Below are 27,271 nucleotides of genomic sequence, written 5' to 3' on the forward strand. Positions count from 1 at the left end.
TAGTCATTCAGGGATCCAAGCTCCTCCCATCTTCATCACAGGGCTCCATGGTACCCTGGGTCATCCAGAGAGTGATGTGAAAAAGGGAAGCGGAGGTTCATCTGCAAAGTCTTTAGGGGCCAGGCCTGAAAGTGGAAACAAATCACTTCTGTCCCCATTTCAGTGGCCAGAACTCAGTCATGTGGCCTGCCTAACTGCAAGAGAGCTAGGAAATGTAGTTGAGCATGTGTCTAAAAATGAAGAGAATGGATACTAATGAGCATTAGAAGGTTCTGCCACAGCTATTCATCAGCTTTGTGACCTTGAGCAAATGACTTCAACTTTCTTAGCCTTAGTTCCCTCATCTGTATAATGGGAGTAATACAGATCTCGTGGGACTGTTGTGAGACTTAGAGGAAATAGTATACATGACGTGCTTGATACCCAGTGCACCCTTCCCATTTTAAATATACAGATGAGCACTTTTTCCTTCCTCTGGGCAATCTCAAATATTGACTAGTTGAAAGTTGGCCTTCAGCAAACTTTTATCTCATTAGGGGAATATGGATCAGCACACACAGCTCCTATGCCCTGGGAGTAGAGGGTTGAGTTTGAGTGATCTTTCAAGGAGGCAGCAAGGTGGTCCCTGAAGCTTAAGGGAGTTTTTCTTAAGGTCTTTTCACAACATATGTGAAGATTTTGCTGAGCTATTATCTGAATAATCAGGAACAGTTGTTCTTTAGTTACCTTGAGGAAAGTACCAGAAGAAAATGACTTCTGTGGCAGCACCAAGAATTTATGTTAATAGAAGGAAAAAAATCTGATGAAACTACTGGACTATTACAAAGACTTTGGAAAGAAGACTCTTTCCTTCTCTTGAGATCTTTAAGAAAAGGTCAGTTTCTTTTTTCTTCTTTTCTTTTCTCCTCCCTCCCTCTCTTCCTTCCTTCCTTCTTTTCTCTTTCTTTGTTTTCTTCTTTCTCTCTTTCCTTCCTTCCTTCCTTCTTTCTTTCTTTCCTTCCTTCCTTCTTTTCTTTTCCTTTTCCCTCTCTCTCTCTCTTTCTTTCTTTCTTTTTTTTGACAGGGTTTGGCTCTGTTGCCCGGGCTGGAGTGCAGTGGTGTAATCTCAGCTCACTGCAAACTCGGCCTCCCAGGCTGAAGTGATCCTCTTGCCTTAGCCTCCTGAGTAGCTGGGACTACAGGTGCCACCATGCCCAGCTAATTTGTTTGTGTTTTTGTACAGACTGGGTTTTGCCATGTTGCCCCGGCTGGTCTCGAACTCCTGTGCTCAAGCGATCTGCCAAGTGCTAGGATTACAGGCATGAGCCACTGCTCCTGGCCAGAAGAGGTCAGTTTCTATATTTTCGGGTCGTTCAGCACATTTCTGTTTAGGATCAGAAGAATGGGCTGAGGCTTCAGGGGCCACCTTCATCCCTCCTGTCCTTTCTCGGAGTGGTCCTTTTCTCCCTTCTTCAAGAAATGAGGCACCTAAGCCTTTGTGGCTGAGTTGACCTACCCCTTAGCAATCCTCTGAGGTCTGCTTTATAGGAACCTCCAGAATGCCTAACCCCTGATCGGGTTCCAGAACAATGTCCCAGAACATTCTGTGCACTTGACTGGCCATACCCAATGAGAGCCAAGTTCAAGAGGGTCAGTGTAGGGAGATGTAAGGGGAGAGGAGAATAGTGAAGTACTGTCATGGGAAGTAAGATATAAATAAAATGACCCTGTTTCCAAAGAGGCAGTACAGCCCAGAAGATCTGTTCTCAGGCGTGCACATTGTTGGGTGGTTTTGACAGGCCGTGGAGCTAAACCAGAGCTCAGAGTCAAGACAGGAGAAAGGAGGCACAGGCTTGGCAGCCAGATACTGTTTCTTCCTCTGCCTTCTGCTGGGTGGCTTAGAGGATGCACACGGAACCCAGACTGCGCTCTTTCCTCTGAATGACTTCCAGCCACATCCCTCCCTGACCCCAAACTGAAAGCCATTCTATTTTAATATTTCTCTTGGGAAGTAGACTTTAAAATTTCCCTAAGTCTTCCCGTAAGGGGAGCCTCTGATTTCCAGTAAATCCAGGGTCACATAGTTTTCTATATTCATTTGCATTTGGTTTGCATAAATTAGCATGCTACCAAGTCCCGGACTCTGAGTCAAAGCAAGCCAGGGAATTAATGCAAAAAGGCTCAAGCTTCTGTGCCCCTGGAAAATGGCAGAGGAAGACAGCTTCAGCTTCAGAGCACACAGCACAGAGTTGTAAGAAACAGGTCTCACCATCCCCTTGGCCAGCAGATTTTCACCCTGAGCCCACTGAGAAACCTGCCAGGGGGTCCTCTGTTGTCTGGACCCTGAGGCTTCATCCTCAATGTGTTAGAACCTAGGAGAGAGGATTAGAGTTATGCGGTAGGTGTGGGAGTTGTGTTTGATGGGATAGGAGTTGGGTGAGGAGGGATCCTCAGTTTTGGATAAAGGCAAAAAGGCAAGGAAGCCAGGAAAAAGCAAGGAATTGGAATAAAGACAAGAGCGTGGGAGAAAGAGAGTGAGCTGGGTACAGAGGTGGGAGCAGATGTAGGAGGAGGAGGACAGAGAATCTGACTCAGGATTGAGACAGCCCGTGGGAAGTGGATCCCTAGCGTAGGAACAGGAGAGAGCCAGAGAGGAGAGGTAAGAGGGGGCAAGAGTCAGGGGTTAAGTACAGGAAAGCCGGCAGGTAAGCACGCATGGCTAGTTGAGAATGGAAAGGGGATGTGGTGATCTAGGAAGTTTCTGTTTAAAGGCAGAGAGTGTATGGTCAGGCAGTTTCCCCAGGGGCTGTATCTATTTTCTTGTTTGTTCGTTTTTGTTGTTGTTGTTGTTGAAACAGAGTTTCGCTCTTGTTTCCCAGGCTAGAGTGCAACGGTGCAATCTCCACTCACCGCAACCTCTGCCTCCCGGGTTCAAGCAATTCTCCTGCCTCATTCTCTTGGGTAGCTGGGATTACAAGCATGCGCCATCACTCCCAGCTAATTTTGTATTTTTAGTAGAGATGGGGTTTCTCCATGTTGGTCAGGCTGGTCTCCAACTCCTGACCTCAGGTGATCCGCCCAGCTCGGCCTCCCAAAGTGCTGGGATTCCAGGCATGAGCCACCACGCCTGGCCTGTTTCTATTTTCTTTTGCCAGGCAGGTTATGTTAGACTGGGGCTTCTTGCTGGGGTCTGTCCTGGGACTGTCTGAGGTGTCACAAAGGGCCCACGGGTACAGATGACAGATTTGAAAGTGACTCCAGGCGCAGCAGGTGACAGCAAGATGGGACTCCAAGTTCTTTTTCTAGAAATTACAAGCTGCTCCACTACCCACACATGTAGCTCATTCTCCCTGTGGCCAAGACACTCCTGTGCCTGAGGGAAAGGCAATGCCTGCGGCAGAAGCAGAGCGGTCCCGCAGCCGGGGGAGAGAGTGGCACCTAGTATGGTACCCAATGCTCTAAGGCATGGAGCTTACTGACTGCTGACTGTAGAGCAGCCACTCACCACAGTGTAGGTTGGAAGTCTTCTAAGGCCGTGCATTTTGCAGAGTTAGCCCATGGTGGGGCCAGGAGTGTGGGCTCCAGTGTCACCCCCTTGGGATTTAATCCTGGCTCCACCTCTGGGGGCCTTGGGTAAGTTCTTGTAACTCCTCTATGCCTCAGTTTCCTCATCTGTAAAATGAGAACAATAATGCCTACTTCATAGAGTTGTGGGGAAAGAACTAAGCACGATAATCCCTGTAGAGTTCTCAGAAGAGTGGCTGGCAGAGAGGAAGCACTCAGTAGAGGCTATGATGACACAGGGCAGCCCTGATAAGATGCAATAGAAAGATTGCAGAGCTTGGAGAGAAACACCGGATGGGCCCCCAGTTGCTTGGCTCCGTGCCCAATCTGGCAGCTGCTCTTACAATTTCAACTTCAGTTGCTGCAGCCACGGCAGCACGCTGTGTGGATGAGGGCCAGGTTCAGGCTCTGGCCAACCACAGGTTGGGAAATGACACTGTTAGCTGATGATGTATCATCTGGTTTAATGATGTTTCTTCCTGTTTTAAGTTTTCCTTTCCTTTTTTAGGGGAGTATAAGGGAAAGAAATTGCGCCTTCCTTTCTTTGGAGAGAAGGTATCCATGAGCTGGAAGGAGGGACCCTGGCTCGAAGAAAGGCCCAGGCCCCTCCATAACTCGTTTCTACCACTCCCCTTCGAGGGCCCCTGGGGAAGGTTGGTCAGTCTTGAATCTGTGGCCAGGAGAAACCAAAAATCCTTAGTGGGGTTTCCCCCTGTCCTAGGCCTCCTGTCAGAGCTAGCGGAGATCTGCTGGAAGGAGGCCGGGAGGAGGGGATGTACGGATGCCATCATGCCTGGATGGAGGACCAGAAGGTCTTTATAACAAGTATTTGTGGAGCTCCTAATATGTGCCAAACTGTGGTAGACCTGGATAGCCAGAAACACGGCCCTAAAGGAGGTTGCAACTCCCCTAAAGGAGGTTGCAGGCTGTACCAATTAAAATAATTATTTCAGTCCCTTCTTATCAACAGAGTCATCCACGGAGACTGTTTCTCCCCCTGCCCCAGGCACACGGAAGCCTTGAGCCTCTCACTGTGGCCCCACGGTGACAGCACACCTAGGTGGCACTCTCAGCTTATCACTGATTTGCAGAGCTGCTGTCTTGCAGCTAAAAGCAATGTGCTGGTGGATTTAAAAAAAAAGTTCTGAGAGGCTTTTTAGAAGGTCATTCTCCACATCACTAACTATTCAGATTCCGGAGCACGGTGCCAAGCCCCTCCATTTACTGCAGCCTTGCTCTTCCTCTCAAGATCCAGCCACTAATGCTATGGGATGGCTGGTGGCCCCACTTGGGCTCCCCCAACCCCCACCTCGAGTCCTAGCTTCCGCCTGTTCGGAGCTGTTATCAGAGGAAACAGACTTGAACATGACGGAGTTGCTGTCTCTTGGACCTGACCAGAGAGTTGTGTTTTCTTGGCCTATATCACCTCAGATTTATCCTCAGCCTGACCGCAGTCATTATCAGCTAAATTCACCACCTCTAGATGCCCAGAAGATTTCAAAAGTGGTCTGTAGGCTGTCAGTTGGTGTTAAGAGTTCAGAGAGTCCCTGGACTTCAGCATTAGAAAGGAGCAGCTGCTGTGTCGGGGGTGTCAGGGGCTGGATGCAGGGGCTGTTGCACCGATCCCAACTTGCTCCATTCACAAGCCCCTCATCCATCTCTGAAGACTGGGACCAAAGCCAGGGCTGGGGCAGGCCTCTCTGGGCACAGGGTCCTGTTAGCATTGGTTTCATTCCTTCACCAAGAGGCCTAAAGACATTAGAATGATGAGGCAATTAATGTGAAACGGAAACAAGCGGCTTTAGTTCCAGGCATTTGAAACTGAAAGGAAGCTGTTGACATTCTTTGAGACCCACTCTAGGCTATGATTTATGCTGTGCTAGCCAGAACTCTGCTACTTACTTGAAGTAGGACCTTGGGAAAGTCCCTTCTCTAGGCCTCAACTTCCTCATATGTAAAAGTGCATCTGGGATTAGTCAAGACCCTTCCAAGCCTGACATGCTATGGTCTAAGTGTCCCAGTAATCTCTCTGTCACCCAGGGATCAAAGATTTACGGATGTGTAGGAGAGATGGGGGGGAACGGACTAAGACATGTCCTTGTGAGTTTAGTTAACTAAAAGACTGGGGGAAAGAAAGGCAAGTAAGAAAATAAAGTGAAAAGGTGGAAGAAGGCAGAGTGTAAAAGAGGGAGATAAGGAAAGTGCAAAAGATAGAGATATCTGCTGCAATTTCTCAGTACTCTTCAGATACATCCTGGCCAGATTTACTTTCTTAGGGGCAGGGTAGATTGTGAGGGTGTGGAAAATGGTATTTTTTTCAAAGAGAGTCACAATAGTATTGCTATCTCACATGCTCTTATACAATGTGATCTTGCCATTTCTCTACCAAGATAAATGCAGTCTAGTTTCTCTCCCTTTAAATCTGAGCTGGCCTTAAGACTTGCATGAACAATAAAATGTGGTGGAAGTTATTCCAAGTGGCTTCTGAGGCTTGGTCAGAAGCAGCTTTCCCTTAGTTACTTTGAGACACTTGTTCTGAGGGAAGCCAATCTGACTACCTGAGGCCATTGTGCTGGAGAAGCCACACATTGGCTTTCCTGTTGACAATCCTAGCTGAACCCTGCCTTCTAATCATTTCCCTCAAGGCTTATCAAATAAGTGAGTGAAGCTATCTTGGGCTCTCCAGACCAGCCCATGCTGCAGCTAAGTATTACTGATCAATTTCACTTTATACCACAAGGAGCAGAAGAATCACCTGGCTGAGCCCTACCCAAATTGCTGCTGTGTTTGTGCCTAGATTTTTTTATAAAACAAAACACACTGGAACAGGATGGTAGGAGATCTTTTTGTTTTTGTTTTTTAAACCCTTGTTTCAAACAGCAATGAAAAATCCTTAAAAATGTATAAATAAGACTTCAAGATTTTGGAGGTGTGAAATTTCAAAAGAAATCTGGAGGCTTGGCGCGGTGGCTCACGCCTTTAATCCCAGCACTTTGGGAGGCTGAGGCAGGCGAATCACGAGGTCAGGAGATCGAGACCATCCTGGCTAACACAGTGAAACCCCGTCTCTACTAAAAATACAAAAAATTAACTGGGCATGGTGGCGGGCACCTATAGTCCCAGGTACTCAGGAGGCTGAGGCAGGAGAATGGCATGAACCTGGGAGGCGGAGCTTGCAGTGAGCCAAGATCGTGCCACTGCACTCCAGCCTGGGTGACAGAGTAAAAAAAAAAAAAAAAGAGAGAGAGAAATCTGGAAGCCAACTTTCAATTTGCCCATTAAGGACTTCAGTACAAAACTACCATCTTCTATAGGTCATCATATTGTTTTTGTTTGAGACAGAGTCTCACTCTGCCACCCAGATTGCAGTGCAGTGGCACAATCTTGGTTCACTGCAACCTCCCCCTCCCAGGCTCCCAAGTAGCCAGGAATACAGGTATGCACTACCATGCCCAACTAATTTTTAATTTTTTTTAGTAGAGATGAGGTCTCAGTGAAGCAGTGTTGTTGTCTGTGGTAAATATCCAGGTTCATCATCTCGAGCCAAGAAGATTAAGGACATGAACACACATGAAGAGTAAGTTTAGGAGCAGAGGTTTAATAGGCAAAAGAAAGAGAAAGGAGAACAGCTCTCTCCCTTGAGAAAGAGAGGGGCTCCCAAAGGGAAAAACCCAGCCTGCGGTGGACTACACCCGATTTTATAGGCAGGCTTGAGAAGGCAGTGTCTGATTTATGTAGGGTTCACAGATTGGTTTGACCAGTATGATGTTTACATAGTATTTGGGGAAGGCTGCACGCCCCACCCTCATCTTATTATGTAAATGGGGTCTTTGCCTGGCTGGCGCCATACTGTCTTCTCCTTACTGTACATGTGGTTTGACAAAGGGAAGGGAAGATGGAGCTGCCATTTTGAACATGCCTAGTCCCAGGTAGCCTTTTCCTATTGGCACAACTGCTAGCATTCACCTGTACAAGCTTCCAGCTTGCTTATCTATGTCTGCAGCTCGATTTTAGAGGCTGCTCTTTTAGAAAAAAAAAAAAAAAAACTATTTTGGGACTGCTTTTCATGAAAAGAAAAACCTTGCCAAGGACTCCCAGACCCTCACTATCTGCCTAAGTAATTTCTTCTTAACTCCTGTATCATTACTATATTGCCCAGGCTGGTCTCAAATTCCTGGGCTCAAGTGATCCTGCCACCTCAGCCTCCCAAAGTACTAGGATTACAGGCATAAGCCACTGTGCCCAGCCATATTGTATTTTTTAAAGTATATTTTATCATGAAAAAGGTAGAAAAGGTACTACATCCTACCAGAATGGCTAAAATGAAAGAGATAAACACTATCAAATTTTGACAAAGATATGAAACAACCAGAACTCTCATATATGCCTGGTAGCAGTGTAAAATGGCATAGCCACTTTGGGAAATAGCTTGGTAGTATCCACTAAAGCTGAAAATATGCATATATTCAATTCTATTCTTAAGTATATACCCTACAAAAATTTATGAGCATTTTTTTTTTTTTTTTTTTTGAGACGGAGTCTCGCTCTGTCGCCCAGGCTGGAGTGCAGTGGCGCACTCTCGGCTCACTGCAAGCTCCGCCTCCCGGGTTCACGCCATTCTCCTGCCTCAGCCTCTCCGAGTAGCTGGGACTACAGGTGCCCGCCACCACGCCCGGCTAATTTTAACCAAAAGGTCTGTGTACAAATGTCCATAGCAGTAATCTTTTCTTTTCTTTTTTTTTCTTTTTTTTTTTTTTTTTTTTTTTTTGCTCCAGTCAAGGGAGAAGCAGTGATGTTTTAGTATCCAGAAAGTGGAAATAACCCAAATGCCCATCAACAGCAGAATGAAATTGTACTATATTCACACCATGGAATGTTGTATAGCAAAGAGAATGAATGAACTATTACCAGAAAAGACATGGACAAATCTCATAAACATGATGCTGAAAGAAACCACAGTCAAAAAAGTACATTATTATGTGATTCCATTTATATATAGTGGGAAAAGGAAGCAACATTAATTTATGGTGTTAGAAGTTAGGATAGTGGTTACCCTTAGGGGTAGTGACTGAATGAGAACATGAGAGGGGCATTGGGGGTGCCATGATGTTTTGGTTCTTCATCTGGGTGCTAGTTGCATGGGGTTGCTCACTTTATGAAATACCATTGAGTGGTATGCTTTTGACCTGTGCACTGCTCTGCATGTGTGTTATACTTCAAAATAAAGTATTAAGATACAGGAGGAAGGACATAGCCTCAAAGCAAAGGACAGTTTTTTTGTTGTTGTTGTTTGTTTGTTTGTTTTATTTTGTTTTGAGACAGAGTCTTGCTCTGTTGCCCAGGCTGGAGTGCAGTGGCAGGATCTCGGCTCACTGCAACTTCTGCCTTCCCAATTCAAGCAATTCTCCTGTCTCAGCCTCCCGAGTAGCTGGGATTACAGTCGTGCACCACCAGACCGGCTAATTTTTGTATTTTCAGTAGAGACAGGGTTTCACCATGTTGGCCAGGCTGGTCTTGAACTCCTGACCTCAGGTGATCTGCCTGCCTCAGCCTCCCAAAGTGCTGGGATTACAGATGTGAGCCACCATGCCCTGCCAGAACAAGTCTTTAAAAACTAAATTTAACTTTATGAAAAGTTTTACGAAAAATGTACTATATTTGTCCACATTTTCCTCATCTCTCCTTGAACCACTGTAAATTGCTTTAAGACAAGGTTCTGGGGCTATGCCAATGTCAGTGGGAAAAGAAAACAGGGGTGACAAGATTGGCATCAACCGATGCTGTGAGGAACAGGCCAGCTCTTTAAGGAAGGTGCCTCTCAGCTGCTCCTGGCTTCTGCACTCATGGTTCACACTGTGTTGTGTGCATGTCTAGGAAGATGCTTCCCAACCTTTTGCAGACCATGGCATACGCAGAAAATGACAACATTGGAACGGCACACTGGCATACCAGTTGGGGCTCCTTGTAGTCAATGCTAACTGGACACATCCTTCAGCTACCCCCAGGAAGAGAGAGATCAATACCTTGGCACATCTGTGGGAAAGCTCCCATTAGAGAGTGCGGGGAAGACACAGGCCTCCACGACACATTTCAGGCTCTCTAAACTGGCAAAGGGGAAGAGTCTGGGCTTCCTTTGCCCTTTTGTTCTCGAAGAGCCCAGCTGTGCACACCCCTCACCCCTGCACTATAGCTCCCGTTTGGGTAATGAAAAATCACAGGACTCAGGGGAGTTATGCAGCAATCGGGAATGGAGACCTGGAAAGCCACACACTCCTCCTTGCTTTCCCGTGAGCCTCTCTTCCTGCTGTCCCCTTTACAACCAACAGTCCCTGCAGGGGGAAGACACTCTGCTTTAGTCAGTTCCACCTCCCTTCCGGATCTCATCCTCCTTCCAGCCTAATTTTCCTCACACTGTCATGCTCCTTCCCACTGCTCTTCCCCCACCCCCTACTCTCCTCCAGCACATCACACATTGCGCCTGGGCACACTGAGCTTGTCTGCCATCTATGAACAGGGCCATGTCGCCCAAGCCCTTCTCTTTCCCTGTCATGCCATAGCCTCTTCCAGGAGCGCTCAGCCTGCTGTTTCCACTCAGACCTCCCCTCCTCTGCAAAGCCTCCTCCTCTGCAAAGCCTCCTCCTCTGCAAAGCCTCCTCCTCTGCAAAGCCTCCTCCTCTGCAAAGCCTCCTCCTCTGCAAAGCCTCCTCCTCTGCAAAGCCTCCTCCTCTGCAAAGCCTCCTCCTCTGCAAAGCCTCCTCCTCTGCAAAGCCTCCTTCTCTGTGCTGCCCGAGAACCATCCCCCACTTGGGTTTGTGTTACTGCTGTGTATGGCAGTATCTTCACAGTGCCTGATTTCCCATCTTGGCCCATCGTAGATGCTCAACAATTGTTTCTCAAATGACCGCCAGCCTGCAGAGGGACCCTGACATGAACTCCACCCCACCCCGACTCTTGGCAGCCACTCATTGTCCCCTTGAGTAGGGATCCCACCCTCTCAGGGGACCTGTCTTGCAGCCATTCCATGCTCTGTCACCGCGCTGCCAGGAGACCAGAGCCACGCTGCCTGGATGACACTCATCTTTACCAGCTCGCAGCTCTGCAGGCTGCCTGCTCAGGGGTGGCCGCCAGCTGAGGGCTTGAGCTGATTGCAGGTGAATCAGCATGCTGATTGTGGTGTGAAAAAGGGGAAGGGTGACTGTGTCTTAGCCTCAGTCCTGGCTCCCCTCCTTCCAGCCCTGACCTGCAGTAACAGCACATGGCCACCAGAGGCTCTATTGGGCGACTCATGCCCCGCGGAGAAAGGCCCAGTGGGAGAGCATCTGACCCAGTTCTCAGCAGATGAGAAAGGAAGAGTTCAGGAGGCCTCTACTCTCAGAGGTCACCAGCGCTGAAGCCCCGCAGCCCCACCCGGCTGCCTTATCCTTGTGTTTTGCCCCTCATGGGTCCAGAAGCTGTTGTGTCACACCTTAACATCTTCCTCCTTGCTTGCCATGAGCCCCTCTGCTTGCCGCCCCCTTTACAGAACAACAGTCATGGTAGAGGGAAGATGTCTCCACTTTTGTCAGTTCTGCCTCCTTTAGGAGAGTGTCAGGCCTAACCCATGTGTGCCCTGTCTTTCAGGGCATGGAAAAGACAATTGTCCTGTTTCATCTTTTCAACACCTCTTGACTCTCTCCCCCTGGTCTCCTAACAGCCAGCTAGGTTCAGGGCCTCCCATCTCTGGCCAGGATTAGTGCAATGGCTTTCTGAAGGGTCCCAGGCTCCAGGGAGCCCCTTGCCCATCAAGTCTCTCCCCTGGAGCCAGACAGCCCTCACTCCCATCAGACATCAGCTTCCAGTGGCTCCAAAAGGCCAGGCATCCACACAGCACCCCACGGCCCCGAGATCTGGCTGCTTGATTTTCCTGCCCTGTGTCCCTCCTCTCCCTGGCCCTCTACCCAGCAATCTCCCCAACACACTGTGATGTTTCAAGCCTTTGTACTTTGCACACATTCTTCTCCATGGCCTAATTCCCTCTCTCCACCCCTTACTCCACAGCTCCTCCACCTTTACCCTTTCTCCCCATTCTTTCTTCACCGGGCACAGCCCTACTTATCCTTCAAAACTGCCACTTCCTCTGCGGAGCCTTTCCTGAGCCATGTCCCAGAATCCCTCCTCTGAACAAATCCTGTTCCCTAAACGTGCATCTCTCATTGTATCTGTCACTCGAGAGTTGCAGTAATTACCCACACGCCTGTCTTGTGTCCTCCACCGGCTCTGTACCTCCATGTGGGACCCATGGCCAGCACACATCGGTGGTGCCCAAAAGCTGTTGCACTGGAGTTGTTCCTTCTGCCCCATCACCTCCCACCTTGAGCAAGTCCTTTAGATGACCTGAACTCCAGTTTGTTGATCTGCAAAATGGAGAGATGTGAGAATCAGAAGAGAACACGTAATGAAAGGGTGTTATAAACCGCTAAGGGCTGTACAAATGTTTGTATTGCATTTTTGTCTTCCAGACCAGTGTTTACCTACACTTGCCTGTGTGGAAATCAGAAGATTAAAGGAATGCAATGTGATCTTTTTGTAATTTCCCCGGTTGGGTCAAGGGAAAAGCTGGTCAAGAGTAAACCATTAATTCATCTCCCTGCAGGCCCCCAATCTTCTCTAGAATTCTGGGTTAATGATTCTGAGGTTGTTCTCCTCACAGAGCCAATTCATATCTAATCTTTGGCATGTTCCCCCCTTTATTAAGAATAACTTGACTCACTCCATTAATTCCTCATCCTGGGGTCAGGAGCCTTGTTTTACAGAAGGAAATGGTGGCTGTGTGTAGGTCTTGGGCCTTCTTTCTTTCTCAACCCACTTTCTTTCATGGATTCATGCCTACAATTCCCTCTATGGACAGAAGAGACCTCTCCTTACCTGCATAATGAAGTGTGTGACTTTTCTCAAAAGTAGCTTTAGGAATTAACTGTGGAGGTCCAAGTAGCAAAGATGCTGTGACCTAACTCATAACCCCCTCAAGTGTGGTTTGCTTTTGGAATCCCAGCAGAAGAAATTTCCCGAAGATCTGGTACGGAGAAACCATTCTGGGCCCGGCTTTTAAATGTTTTATTAGCAGCTGGGCGAGGACTGGGCTGCAAAGAGATGCAGCCCCCGTCAGAAGCGATCCCTGGTGGGGAGCAAGGCCTGGAATTCCAGGAGGGAGGTCTGTTTATAGCTGAGGCAGAGGCTGGGGAGCGAAGCCTGGGAGCCAGACATGGCTTAAGGGTGGTCTGGACACTCTTGAGATAAGACCAACTAAGGACTATGAGCTCACTGAAGTTCCAAAGCCAACTCACAGCAGCTCACCACCAGACATCTCCCCTGCCCCCACATTCCCTCCTTTCAATCCAGGAATTTTGGTGCTCATCTCTATAAAGTTTTAGACCATGGTGGTAGGAACCTGGTAAGTCTCAGGTTCTTGCGTTGCCCGATTCTCCTTGGATTTGCTGGGTTTGCCTCCTTCCCATGTCTCAGACAGGTCTTTGCATAAAGAAGTGGGCTGGTGGATCTGCAAAGGTCCCTCTGTGTGACTGGAGCAAGTTAACCTCTTAAGCCTCAGCGTCCTCTTCTGTAAAATAGGGATATCATTCTTTCTTTCCCAAGGCTTTTTGTAATAATGTCATTCTCATCTGATTCTTAACAAAATGGGCCTTTCAGACTTAGATCACTTTTGTGCATGCATAAAAATGAAAGCATTAAGGAGAAGGAATTGGTGAACATATGTCTGGAGCAATAACTTCATCAGAACTGTCACGGTGATTGTAGGACCATTCTGATTCCAGAGGTATTAAAATGCAAAACACAATATTGAAATGCAAAACCCAACAAAATAATAAACAGCCTTGTACCTACCTCCTTGCTTAAGAACTGAAATGATTCCCAACACCACTGAAAGACTGTGTTCACCTCCTTGATCCAATCTCTTGCCTTTCCACCCCAGAGAAAACCACTGTCCTGAATTTTTTCCCACTCCCTTGGTTTTGTTTTACCAAACATGTATCAAATATGTAACATATTATTTGTATTTGATCTTGTTTGTGAATTGTCCTGTAGGTAGAATTATATCTTATTCTGCAATTTGCTTTTTAAAGTTTTTGAAAGATCAAAACTTATCTATGCTAATACGCTAATATGTGTAGCTGCCATTTATTTGTCACTGCATATACCCCTCTCAATTCTGTTGAAGGAAATTTAGGCAGTTTCTAGTATTATTTTGCTATAAACATTCTCATGGCTGTCTCCTGCAACATGTGTGTTTCTTGGGAGTATACTTAGGAATGGAATTGCTAAGTCTAGACAATGCTCCTCCCTGCTCTAGTTGCCAACACATGCTGCTGCTCCCTTACTCCCTCCTGTGAATAGTGCAAGGCGGTGAGAGTTCTGTTCTTGCTTTGTCTTTGGATCTTCCAGGGTTGGGAGGGGGCAAGTTTATAAAAAAGAATGGGGAAAGGCCGGGCACGGTGGCTCATGCCTGTAATCCCAGCACTTTGGGAGGCCGAGGCGGGTAGATCACGAGGTCAGGAGATCGAGACCATCCTGGCTAACACGGTGAAACCCCGTCTCTACTAAAAATACAAAAAATTAGCCAGGAGTGGTGGCGGGTGCCTGTAGTCCCAGCTACTCGGGAGGCTGAGGCAGGAGAATGGCATGAACCCGGGAGGCGGAGCTTGTAGTGAGCTGAGATCGCGCCACTGCACTCCAGCTGGGCAACACAGCAAGACTCCGTCTCAAAAAAAAAAAAAAAGGATGGGGAGATGGTGGAGGTACAGCTTCCAAGCTTCCAAGCTTCCAAGCTCCCAGCCTGACTTTCAGCCATAGTTCTGGCGAACCAAAGCCAGGAAGGGGTTGAGGAAAGCTGGAGCACTCGTCTGGGCTCTGCTGAGCATGGGTGTGAGGTGGGGCTCCCCTTGACTGGATCCTGGGGCCTCGGGCTGCAGCATAGTTGACATCACAGAATCCACTGTGAGGTCACTGCTGGGCTGTGGGACACAAAAATTCATCCAGCAAGCCACTCTCAGATGTATGGTTCTTTATTTAAACGGCAGTAAAGAACGCTGGAATAGGCTCTCCAGGGACACTTCCATGAGCTCTTGGCCTTATTTAATGGGCTTCAAAGGTCACTGTCTCCATGACGTCCGGTGTCATAGAACCAACCATCTCCAGCCCCTGGCCACCCTCTGCTGTCTCGGCGATGGCCATGTTGGTGCTCCTCTCCACCATCTTAGCCATGATGTCCACATCTCTGCCATGTGGCGTGCCCACTGCTTTTGTAGTAAGGTTGGCTCTGACGTTCCTCAGGAAAGAGCTGATCCTGCCAAGTCTCTTGCTGGAACCGGAACTGGTGGTCGATAAGCTCCTCCCAGATCGGTGAGAGGTCCTGGACTCCTTTGAGATGGGCGTGTGGCTGACAGCTTTATGCGAGTCCCCGTGCCTGCTGCTCCCCGGGCTGCCACAGCCTTTCTCCTTTTTGTCATCTCTACTGGCTCTGTGGCTGAATGAGGACCGGCTGGATGACTCTCGGGCAATTTTGTCCCCCCTTGTTTTGTGGTGGCTTTCACCCGTCCTGCTGCAATGGGGACTCCTTCCGAGAGCCCTGTCCTTTTCCCTTCTTTCCCTCCCCTCCTTGCAGGCTTCAGCACTGGCCTGGGTTCGCTCCCTTCCATGCTGTCCACTCAAGCTGCTCTTGCTCTGCCGGGTGGAGATGGGAGGTCCCGCTGCTGCATCTATGTCTGTTTCTGCAGCTGTCCTGCTGGTCAGTTCTACTCCTGCAATGGCCGGGTTCACGCGGCCCTCTCGGGAAAGGCTCATGGATGCGCTGGAAACATGTTCTGAGGACTTGCCTGCAGCCCCTGCCACAGCCACCTTCGTGCTGTTTGGAGCCATGCTGGCAGTGCCTGCAAGGGCCATGTTGCTTTTGCTTCCTCCTGCACCGATGGTGGCCACCCCAGCTATGGCTGCGCTCACCTGTCCAGGGGCAGAATTGGCTGCTGCCACACTCAAGACACCTGCTACGGTGCCTGTTGCTGCCCCTGCAGATGCCCCTGCTGCTGCTGCTGCTGCCTCTTTAATCGCCCCTGTTGCTGGCTCCTCAGTAAGCTCTGTAGATGTTTTGGGGATGGATACATTCAGCACGTTAGTGGGTTTGTGAAAGTCATGTTGGAGTCCCTCCTCTCCAGCATAAGCAGCAGAGGTGGCCCCACACACCTCAGAGACCATGTGGAGGCTCCGGATGCTGGCCTGGTCCTGATCCCCCTTTCCTTGAAGATTCACGGCTCCCAGGCTTCTGCTGTCTTCCTGAAACACAGGCATCCACATCATGTCTTCAGCTGGAATGCCACAGGTACTGCTGTTACTCTCCGTGGGTGGCCGCAAGAGGTAAATTAGTTTTTCCCAATAGGCAAAGAGGTCTTCCCGTGTGTCGAGAGCGGGACACAATTGCAGATAGCAAGATCTGCCAGTGGCAAACTTCAGGCGCAGCTGTTGTTTCTCATGGTCTTGAACAGAGATCCGTACAAACTTCAGGGGGAGGAGCCTGGTGAGCTCTAAGTTCTTTGCTGCCTTGCGTTTTTTTCTCTTGGTGGCCTGGCCATGTCCAGCATACTCTTTGCAGCTGGTGGCCGGTCGCGCTAGCAGCATGACATCTGGGAGTGGGAGGATGGGGCTGGTGCGTGCAATGCCCATGGTCACCATACGGACACGGTTGTGCACGTCAATCACTTCTCCCCTTTTGGTGATCTGGATAAAGTCGCTCTCAAATATCAGTGCATACTTGAATATATCGTACTCCCCCTTGTACAGTTGTTGCTGCAGTTTCCCTGTGGTGGTGTTGAACATGCCCATGCTGGAGCCACTCTGGGCCGTATAATACGGCAGCAGAGAATCACCATTCATGGTTGTCTTTCAGCACAACGGCAGCACTGGTGAGGCAGGTCTCTGGGTCTTCCTTGGCCTCGGTGGCAGATGAGGGACCAGTGGTGCTCCTGGGTCACAAAGATGTCTCTGCAGCTGGTCTCTCAATCCCACCCCACCCCACAGGCCCCCGCTGTTGCCTCAGAGCCTCCCAGAGGCCGGGGTGGGGGTGGGAGCACAGATGATTGCTGTGGGGAGTGCTGTAGGGTGCCTGGACTCCAGACTCTTCCAAGACGTAGAGATGCAGTGTGGGCTCCAGAGAGGTTTTCTTCTGGGTCTAACCCCCTGACCTCCACCTCTGATTTTTTTAACTACAGTTTGTAGTCTCTGTCCCTAAGAGTCTACAAACTGTAGGCCTAGTGACAGGAAGTGACCACCCTCTCTGCCTAAACCCCCTGTGCAGCCATATTTATCTTCTGCTTCCCTTTGTGACCTGTTGCTGTCACATACCCCTTTGTTCTCATCCCCCAGGCCGGGGCCACAATCCCCTCACTAATAACTCCATTGCCCCCATAGAGGACAGCCCCACCCTGCCAGGTACTCAAGTGGGTGCCAAAATAAAAATTTTTCAAATGAGAAAATGTTGTATGGTTGCTTCCCCTTCCTCACCCCCAATTCAAAAGATTCAGCAACTAGGCAGTGTCTATAGGAACGCAAGATGATGGGATAAATTTGAACCATTTGAGTACACGGTCTAAATTTTTTTTTTAACCTAGAATTCGCAGTCTTGGTTCTTAGCTCACTCTTCCATAAAATCTCAGTTCATGCTGACAATGGAAATCTTTAGTAATAACCTCAACCTTTAATAATAACATGAGAGATTGCTTCTTCCAGGCACCATACTATGTATCAAACTCTATTCCAGTTTGATACTATTGCAACTCTTCTCATCTTACAGGTAAAAAAACTGAAGTTGCGTAACTTACCTACATTCGTAGAACTCGTAGGCAGTGGAGGTATTATTTGAATACAGGTCTTTCTGCTTTTAAAGTCTTCCTTCTGAACCACTACAGAACTTACAAAAAAAGCTTGGGCAAGCCAAATAAGTTGCATAATTCTCTGTGTGTGTGTGTGTGTGTGTGTGTGTGTGTCTGTGTGTATGCATGCATGTTATGGAGAATCCAGGACAACCACTTCAGAAAGGGGCAGGGCTGAGTTGGGGATTAAATTATCCAGGGGGCCACCTCTATTCCTCTCCTCCATCATGTTCATACCAACATCCTGTGTCAGGGAGCCCAAATATTTTCTCAAGGTCCCCAGTGTTTGCCCTGTGCCTCTTCTTACCCCCTACCCTGTGAAATGCCAGGAGGAGAGGGTAGGATGGAAAGTGTGAGCTTATATTCCAGGATCCTCTCAAAGGCCCTCCTCTACTAACCTCTTTACTATGCAGAAGTAGTTTGGAAGCCATTTACATCCATGGGGAACAGATGCCACTATACCTCCTGCCTTGCCATGCCCACAGAGCGAGCCCAGGAATAAGTAATTTCCAAGCTGTTACCTGGAAGTTCTGAGAAGGAGCCCCTGCTTCCAACTCTCTTTTCTCCCAGCTTGACATTAGGCCTGAAATCCTCCCTTAGAGATTCAGTCCTTGAAGATAAAGGCTAGCTCTTTCTTAACATACACACAACTGTCTATCAACTGATGAATGGATAAACAAAAAGTATAGTATCCATACAACGGAATACTATTCAGCCACAAAGAGAAATAAGGTACTATTACATAATACGCTAGGCTGACACTTGAAAACATTATGCTAAGTGAAAGAAGCCAGCCGTGTTGTGCGAAAGGCCACATATTGTATGATTCTATTTACATAAAATATCCAGTGCAGGCAAGTCCATAGAAACAGAAGATAGATTAGTGGTTGCCAGAGGCTGGAAGGAAGGGGAATGAAGAGTGACTCCTTAATGGGTACAGGACTTCCTTTGGGGACAATGAAAAAGTTCTGGAACTAGATAGTAGTGGTTACACTGCATTGTGAATGTACTTAATGTCACTGAATTGTACACTTCAAAATATTACAATGGCAAATTTTTTTGTATATCTTACCACACACACACACACACAAATGTATATACTCTTGTTTGAAACCATTGCTGTTAAAAACAAGCATAGGCTTCAGCTTTGGAAGGATCCACTGTGAGACCTTGAGCACGTTAACGGAGCTCTTCACTCCCTCATCTGTAAAATGGGGATAGCAGTTGTTGTGAGGATTAAATGGGATAATACATGTGAAGTGTTTAGGGTATTGTCCTACTCAATAAATGTTAGCTTCTGTTAGCATTAGTCCTCAACAGTCCTTTTAACCTCAGTGTAAATTCCTTCCTGAAAGCAGTGTTTGATGAGATTGTGTTAAAATCTTCTGGAGTTAGAGCCACCATGAGAACACCGGATGCTCAGTGGGCAAATGTGACCTCCTTTCAGGCAGATTCTAATTGGAAACACTGTTCACGCCACAAAGAAACAGTACATGAACCCAACCAGAGGTTATGGGACAGGGAAGAGAGGAGAAAGCTTGATATGGGTTGGAGTGTTGAGGGTTTATTCAAAGCCCATGGGGAGAAATTAGGATACAGACGGAAAATAGTATTTTTAGTTAACAGAAAATGGAAAGATTCCATTCCAGAACTCCTGTCCTGGGCCAGAACCCTTTAAAAGCTCTTGACTCTGAAACAGGTGTCAGGCCAGCTCTCAGGGAAAGCCAAGGGGGCAGGTGGAAGGCAAGAGAGAGGAGGGAGGGTGGGTTTCCACACCCTGGCAGTGTGACATCACCACTACCAACAGGAGACAGCTCAGTGCAAAGACACTGCCAAACCGGGTGCTTGATATTGGTGGTGGCCTCATCTAAGTTTATTCTCTCAGATCCCCCCACCTTCCCTTTCCTCTAAATGTGAAACAAAAGAAACTAAATGACTTGATGGTAAATGCATAGTCATCATCCTTTTTAAAATTAAAGTATCAAAACATAAACTTGGCTACATAAAACAATTTTTAATGCATTTATGATAGAACTTCATTTACACTTACCATACACATCAAGTTTTCTTGCCATAGCCACCATCCGCCCCCAACTTCCTTCCTCTCTAATCCATTGTTGTCTCTAGCAGCTTACAAATTGTCTTGTGTTTCATAATGGCTGGTGGCTGGTGCCTCTACCCATAACTAGAAGGTAAATGCAAGGAATGTTTTCCCCTCCACCAAGAAAAGGAACATAGATGATCTCCTGAAAGAAGTGCTGAATGGTATTAACATCAGATGGCTCTTGACAGATTAGGAAAGACTCCTGATGTGCAATTAAGAGAGTAAAATGAAGACACCTGTGTCATAAGTGCTCATTTAAAGGAACCATACATGAGGTCCCAGAAGTAGGCACAGAATTCATGTGAATGAATCTGACATTTAACGAAGACAGTGCCTCTCTGAAGAATGGCACCAGTGGCGAGTGGCCAGTTTTTATGTCTAGCCTGTGAATCTTATAGAGAAGCACAAAATGCAAGGGGGCCTGGCTCTCTTGCAGGCCTAAGGAATCATATGCCCTGGAAATTCCAGGAATTCAGTGGAATGCCTTTCTTTGAGTTATCACACCCATGCTGTCTAAATGGTTCTCTCTTTCTTCCTCCGGTACAGCTTCCCCTTCTTTTCTGATATGTATTTGCAACAATGAGACACACATTTAGACATGATAACAGATGTAACTCAAGTGAGTAACTCTCTGAGACGAGTTCTGCGGCAGAATGTTAGGGGTCAAAGGTTCAAGCTGAACAACAGGTGTATGTTTTAGGTGTTTGTACATTCAGAGAAAATAATTAAGGTATCTAGCAATTCAGACTTTATATCAAAATTCTAAACACCAAACTGTTGATCTAAAGGATATATTTGGTGCCACGTTTCAGGGTTTGTCAATGAAAAATTGTTTTTTTGTTTGTTTGTTTGTTTTTGAGACGGAGTCTCGCTCTGTCGCCCAGGCTGGAGTGCAGTGGCGGGATCTCAGCTCACTGCAAGCTCCGCCTCCCGGGTTCACGCCATTCTCCTGCCTCAGCCTCTACGAGTAGCTGGGACTACAGGCGCCCGCCACTATGCCTGGCTAATTTTTTGTATTTTTAGTAGAGACGGGGTTTCACCGTGGTCTCGATCTCCTGACCTCATGATCCGCCCGCCTCGGCCTGTCAATGAAAAATTGAGCATAAGGTGCCCGAGACTGAGGAACAGGACTGAAAGCCAACTATCCCATCTAGTGATGCCCCAAAGAGCAAAGGATGACATCTGGAAAAGTTTAAAGCTAGGCACCCCCCATAATGGGGAGGGAAAGGCAGGGAATCGCTAGATCTCAGCAACTGACAGATTTAAATGAACAGAAACCAGCAGAACACATGTTTACCATGTCTTGGTTCCAATATTTATTATTCTGACAGGTTAGGAATACTAGGATAAATAAGTAATATTTTCTCTTACAGAAAATTGTAATGATACTATTGAGCACAATTAAACACTCTGAGAATTTCACAGAAACATCAGAATTTTGACAGACAGTAGCCAGCGTCCTTGTGGCCAGTGTGAGTGACTTCTCACAGCTGCAAACACCCTGGGCCAGATTTCTTAAAACAGCTACATGACAAAAACAATGCTATTGACATCCAATAATGCTAAAGCCTGGGCACCACCTAGGCTTCACTGACTGTGGTTTCCAAACATGTCTCCACTGACTGTGGTTTTCAACCACAAGGAAAATGGAATATTCTTTGGCTCTTCCAGCCTAGACACAACTCCTGACCTAAGTCATTGAGTGGAGAGTCCTAACCCTTTGGAAGTTGAACTTTCTGCTTTCTTCCTGTGACTTTGGAACTGAGTTTGCAACAGAGGACCTGCCATCATGCTGCCCATGGATTTTGTGCTAACACTGGGAGAATTCTGTTCTCCAGGGGCTGACAAGCTCTTCTGGCCACCTGAATATCTTGAGATACTGCACGTGGTGACAGCCCCGCCCCCCCAAACTCTTAGAAACCAGATCTGAGAAAAAGCATGTAAAAGTCACATCAGTGTTGTGTGACACAAACATCAGAAGAGTACACTGTCTAGTTTTCTTGCACACGGAATTTCTGGACGTAACAGCATATTTGCTAGAAAGCACAATCCTGGCCGTTGCACAGCTTCACTAAATGCTGTTCTCACTCCACATCCCCTACGAGTGACAATGGTAGCCACAGTGAATGAGATGGCCCCATCTCTCCCACCCAAGGTACAGACACTTCTGCATGAATCCTAATGGTGGGCATCCTGGTTTTTTGTAGAATCCAGATGATAGGCGGGCAGGACACTAGCTGGGGGCCATCTGGAACATAAGAATGGCCAGTGTGTTAAGGCCTAAATCCTGGAGTTGAGGCAAAGATGCACTTGCCTTGGTCCAAGACCCACTCTGGGGCAGAATGGGAAAGGCCCGCTGAATCACTGCAGGCCCTCCTGCCTTGATGGTTCTCTGCTGCTGGGATTCTAGAGGTACACAGGAAGACAGCTCTCCAATGGCTTCAGGGTTTTGGGTATAAAACGAGGATTCAGTGAGGCCTCCCCAATTGCCCCCATACCACGACTGCTTAGCTCTGCAATGTTCCTTCTTTTATCTGTTGGATAAAGAGGTTTCTCTCATCTTCTGGAGTCCGCCCATTCTGAGCCCGGACAATACATGTGGGCCGATGGAGGTTGAGCATGTATATCAAATGCTGCTTCTCATTCTTGAGCTCCTCAATCTGAGCCTTCAGTTCAGCATTCACACTTTCCAGCTTCTCCGACTCCTGGAGGACAAGCAACCGAGGTATCAAGAAAGGAACCAACGGCCAGTGAGGACGGGGTGGCCTGGGCTGCTGCCTGGATACAGGGGTCTACCTGGGACACCCTGGGGCTCATCAAGCTGGGAGAGGAAGATGGGAGATGGGAGAGCAGCACTGGGTTTAGGAAAATGCAGACCCTCTTCTTCAGAGAAGCCCTGGTGATGCCACAGAGGCGGCCTGTGACTCTGCTAATACTGAAGCTGCAGTTCAGATACCTCATTTGCATGAGTCAACAGCCCATATGCAGGTCTTCTGGACCCAAAAAGGCCTTGGGAGCTGGGGAGAAATCCAGACTTACGGTGGCTTAGTTGATTCTGAGTCACAGATCTCAATGAGAAGCTCATCTCCCCAGAAAAAATGTATATGGCAACACACAAAATTCCCTAATTTTCACTGATCCCCTGAAGCAATCAACAGAACTTCTGGGGATCTGTGGGACATGGGTTAAGACTCTGCCCTGGCCTGTCCACATTTGGAGGAGGGACACAGCCACTGGAAAGACTGCTGAGCACCACCGGCCACCCTGCTTGCCCACAAAAGTTATTTCCCCTAGTGTCTCTCAAGGCGGGCGGGCTGAACGCAGCCAGGGGCTTGGCTTGCTGGCTAAGCCAGGCAGAAGGGCTGTAGAGTTAGGAACCAGACAAGAATGTAAAGCAAGTGTAACCACTGCTTGTGGATTAAGGAAATAACTTGTTTGAAGAGATTAATTAAAGGCTTTTCATAGTGAGCCAAATGAGAGCTGGCAGCTTTCTTTTCTCAGGAAAACAGTCAAGTGAAGCCTCTTTAACTGGGCTGGCATGTCCTGCAGCCTGGAAGCTGATGGACATGTATGAACCGGCCAAGGCTGCTGGGAGTCGGGCATCAGATGAATTCACACACCTGCTTTTATACATCCACAGTCACATCCATTGTGTTAACTGCTTTGCCACCTCCTCATTCTGCAACTGGCATTTCTGCTACCAGCTACAAGGCCCTTCTTGGGAAACTATAACCAAGTAGGGGATTTTCTAACTCTTCTTCTGATAGCCACATGAAGCTGGTGAGGACAGGCATGAGCGAGAGGAAGGGTAAGGCTAGAAGGCACTCACTTTCTGCAGGCACTCCGTCTTCTCCTTCTTCTTGTTTCGGCACTTTGCTGCTGCAATCTTATTTCTTTCTCGTCGCCTCTTTTTCCTTTCATCTTCTTCAGGGGCTACCTATAAAATCCAAAAGGAACACATTTAAAGGGTAGTAAGAAATGCCACCTATCTCAAATACACTGCCTTTTACTGCCAGCAAAAGCTGGCAGACAAGGGCAATGCTAGCGCTAAAAGACCCCGAAAAACTAAAGCTCTAGGCTTTTGTGTGAAAACTCCTACACACACACACACACACACACACATATGCACACACACACGTGAGTGAACAACAAAAATCAAAGTTAAAATTATACCGGCAATATATTAGTAAATTAAAAGTTAGCCAATTTTAAAAATGCATTTGGATTTTGAGATGAGGATAATATGCAAATTGATAACTCTTGGTACTAACTGTAATCATTTAAAGCTGAAACAGATTCTGTTTGGTAAACATCTCCTTTCTCTGAGAACCAGGAATGATCTCAGGATCATCACCTAGCCACCCTCTCCCAGCCTTTTCTTCGATTCAAGACCCAAGGGCAACCCCATTCACCTCTGACTTCACCTGGAGCATCAGAGCACCAGCTTCCCAAATTTGGGAGAAGCCCATGAAGCTCCTGCAGAAAAGGCACCTAAGCTCATTCCCAACCAAAGTGGCATTAATCGGCCCATGCTGGGGTGCCACCTGCAAGTGGTGAACTAGGACAATCTTTTAGATCAATCCCACTACTCCTTGCCCAAAGGCTGCAATCATGCCAGTTTAGTAAGCGTGAAACACTTCCACTTGCCACCACGAGGAAAAGGCCAACAAAATGGTGGAACCTCAGCTCTGACATCCTTAAGCCACTATGGCATCGCCAGACTTCTCACCATGTTTATTATTCCAGGGGTCTTATGCAAGGTTGCCAAGTGTGGAACAGTGCAAGTGTGTGAGACGGAAGTGAACCTGGAGCAACACCTGGTCCCAAGGCTGTGAACATTGCTACAGGGAAGGGTGGGGCAGGCTGCCTGGTCCTTGCTCTACTGTCTGGGTGCTTGGGTCCTAGTAATGATAAAAACAGGGACCATCACACTCCAAGCTTCTTCAGAACAACTGGACACAGAAGGTGGCCTCATCCTGACTCATGGCTTTAAGTGCCATCTATATGCTGATAATTTCCAACTCTATTACCTCTAGCCCAGACTCTCCTCTGAACTCCAGACTCACATATTCAACTGCCTGTTTGACATCTCCACAGGGGTCTGCAGAATAGGACAGACCTCCTGCTCTTGCCACCACCCTAACCCCTATAATCCCAAATCTCAGCAGCAAATGGACGCTCCATTCTTACAGCTATGCTGGCCAGAAAACTCAGAGTCACCCTTGAGTCTTCTCTTTCTCTCATACCCCACATCCAATCTATCAGCAGATCAGCTTTATCTTCAAGTCAGATCCAAAGCCAACCACTTCTCAGCACCTGCACTGCTCCCTTCTGCTGCAGGCCCCGACTCACATGGATTCCTGACACTGCCTCCTTTCTGTGCACTCAGCTTCTGTCTTACCCCTACTGCCCATTCTCAACATGACAGCCAGGGTGATCATTTAAAAATATAAATCAAGGCTGGGCATGGTAGCTCACGCCTGTAATCCCAGCACTTTGGGAGGCCGAGGCCGGTGGATCACCTGAGGTCAGGAGTTTGAGACCAGCCTGGCCAACATGGAGAAACCTCGTCTCTACTAAAAAAAATACAAAAATTAGCCAGACGTGTGATGGGCACCTGTAATCCCAGCTATTTTGGAGACTGAGGCATGAGAATCGCTTGAACCTGGGAGGCAGAGGTTGCAGTGAGCCAAGATCATGCCACTGCACTCCAGCCTGGGTGACAGAGCAAGACTCTGTCTCAAAAAAAAAACGTGTGTGCGTGTGTCTGTGTGTCATGTGTGTGTGTGTGTCGAATCTTGTTGCTTCTCTGCTCAAAACCCTTCTGTGGTTTCCCACCTCACTCTGAGCACAGGGCTGCATCTACACAATAATAGTCTGTAAGACCCAATATGACCAGCCCCTACTTATCTCCCGCCTCTATACTCTGCCCCACTGCACAGCCCACCAGGCACCAATACTCCCACCTCAGTGCCCTTAATTTCTTTTACCAGATACCCACGTGGCTTCTTCCCTCTCCTCTTTCCTTCTTCCTTTCCTTTTGACCTCTGCTCGAAAGTCACTAACAGTGAATCCTTCCCTAACTTCCTAACTTAAAACAGCAAACCCGGCTGGGTGCGATGGCTCATGCCTGTGATCCCAGTGTTTTGGGAGGCTGAAGCAGGAGGATCACTTGAGCCCAGGAGATTGAGGCTACAATGAGCCATGATCACCCCACTGCACCCCAGCTTGGGTGATGGAGCAACACCGTCTCTAAAAGCAAAATGAGTCTTGCCCCATCACCCAGGCTGGAGTGCAGTGAGGTGATCATGGCTCATTGCAGCCTCAATCTCCTGGGCTCAAGCGCTCCTCCCACCTCAGCCTCTCAAGTAGATGAGACTATAGGCATGTACCACCTTGCCTAGCTAATATTTTTGTAGAGATTGGGTCTCACTGTGTTGCCCAGGCTGGTCTCAAACTCCTGGACTCCAGCAATAATCCCACCTTGGCCTCCCAAAGTGCTGGGATTATAAGCGTGGGCCACCATGCCTGGCCTGAAAAGTTTTTAAACCCAGCATCCCCACCCCTACCTGTTCTCTCTGCCCCGCTCCCTGCTTTTTTCTCCCTTGCACTCATCTCTTAATGTATTTACGTATGTTATGTATTGTCTGTCTTCTCCCAGGAGAAGGTAAGCTCCCTGAGGGCAGTGGTTTTGTTTGTTTCACTCTCAACAACAGCCCCCTGCCTAGAACATGCCCAACACACAGTGGCTGCGAGCGAAACATGTGCCGAAAGAATGAACACCTGTGGTAGAACCCACCTCGGCTTTTGTGATGGACACCCCGAGGGGTCTGTCGCTGACAGTGACTGTCTCCAGTGCAGAGGACATCCGGTGGCAGAGGTGCTTGTTCTGGATGGCAAACCTCAGCTCTTCCTTGACAAAGGGCGTCAGGTTAGCAAAATCCTCAAACATCAGTGACCCAGGAGGGGACAGGCAGGGGACGATGGCAGAAGCACTCACTTCCGAGGCAGAGACCTGGCCTGGGTGTTGAAGCATCATTTTGCTGAAAGACACATTGAAACCCAAACTGTTTCAGGGGCTCTGGGGCATGGGATCAAGTCCCCCTCCCCCACCAGACCTCCAACACCAGAGCCCGACCCTCAGAGAAAAGTCCCATAAGCCCTTGGGTTTCTGTTTTGTTTTTATTTTATGCCATCCTCATCTTAAGTAAAACAGGTTATTAAAATACCCACAGCTCAGTGACATGAACAAAATGCCTATTTGAAATTTATAAGGGATGATGTTTCAGGCTACTCTGAATTCACAAGATCTATGAGTTTTGGCTGGTATGCCTATGTGCAAATGTGGCCTCAAACAGCCCTGAAAGAGGAAGAACATTTTTTAAAAATCAGTGAGGCCATTTTAAAAATCATGAGTTATCTCATTTTCAGCCTCTTTTTCAAAGAGGCTTGACATCAAGCTGAAACTATCAGTGAGTGGAAGTAAAAGCAAAAGGTGGGGAACCCTTGAATTTAGCAAATACATCTCTGAAGCTTCTCCCCCGGAAGTTGGGCCCAAGCAATAGGAATGAGAAAGGTGACTGTAACCAGGTGCGTTTCTTCACCCCAGACTTTGGCAGGGGATGGGGAGGTGGATTCTTAAGGTTAAGGTTGGCAAAGCAAAAGGTCTTAAAGAAAAGTGAGGCACCGTATTGTGGGGGAGTTGTTCAGG

The 27,271-nt window shown here is 47.8% G+C and overlaps 2 protein-coding genes across 5 annotated transcripts in view; both read right to left on the reverse strand.

The window, feature by feature from the left end:
* Window positions 1–14,584: 14,584 nt before the first annotated feature.
* Window positions 14,585–17,004, reverse strand: GARIN4 (golgi associated RAB2 interactor family member 4). The gene has a single exon (XM_055233477.2). The coding sequence runs from the start codon at window positions 16,459–16,461 to the stop codon at window positions 14,671–14,673; it is 1,791 nt and encodes a 596-aa protein (XP_055089452.1). The 5' UTR covers window positions 16,462–17,004; the 3' UTR covers window positions 14,585–14,670.
* A 3,848-nt stretch (window positions 17,005–20,852) lies between these two features.
* ATF3 (activating transcription factor 3) overlaps window positions 20,853–27,271 on the reverse strand; it is a 53,647-nt gene continuing 47,228 nt past the window's right edge. For 2 of the 4 annotated variants that reach the window (XM_063613213.1, XM_055233484.2), the window contains exons 2-4: window positions 26,360–26,603; window positions 23,390–23,497; window positions 20,853–22,265 (exon numbers count right to left, since the gene is read on the reverse strand). In XM_063613213.1, the coding sequence (XP_063469283.1) occupies window positions 22,068–22,265; window positions 23,390–23,497; window positions 26,360–26,599 (546 nt within the window). In that variant the 5' untranslated portion in view covers window positions 26,600–26,603 and the 3' untranslated portion in view covers window positions 20,853–22,067. Of the gene's footprint in view, window positions 22,578–23,389; window positions 23,498–26,359; window positions 26,604–27,271 lie in introns of all 4 variants that reach the window. The other 2 variants (XM_063613214.1, XM_055233485.2) reach the window with 2 other exon arrangements.

Source organism: Symphalangus syndactylus, chromosome 19, assembly GCF_028878055.3.
Source record: "Symphalangus syndactylus isolate Jambi chromosome 19, NHGRI_mSymSyn1-v2.1_pri, whole genome shotgun sequence".
Lineage (NCBI taxonomy): Eukaryota > Metazoa > Chordata > Mammalia > Primates > Hylobatidae > Symphalangus > Symphalangus syndactylus.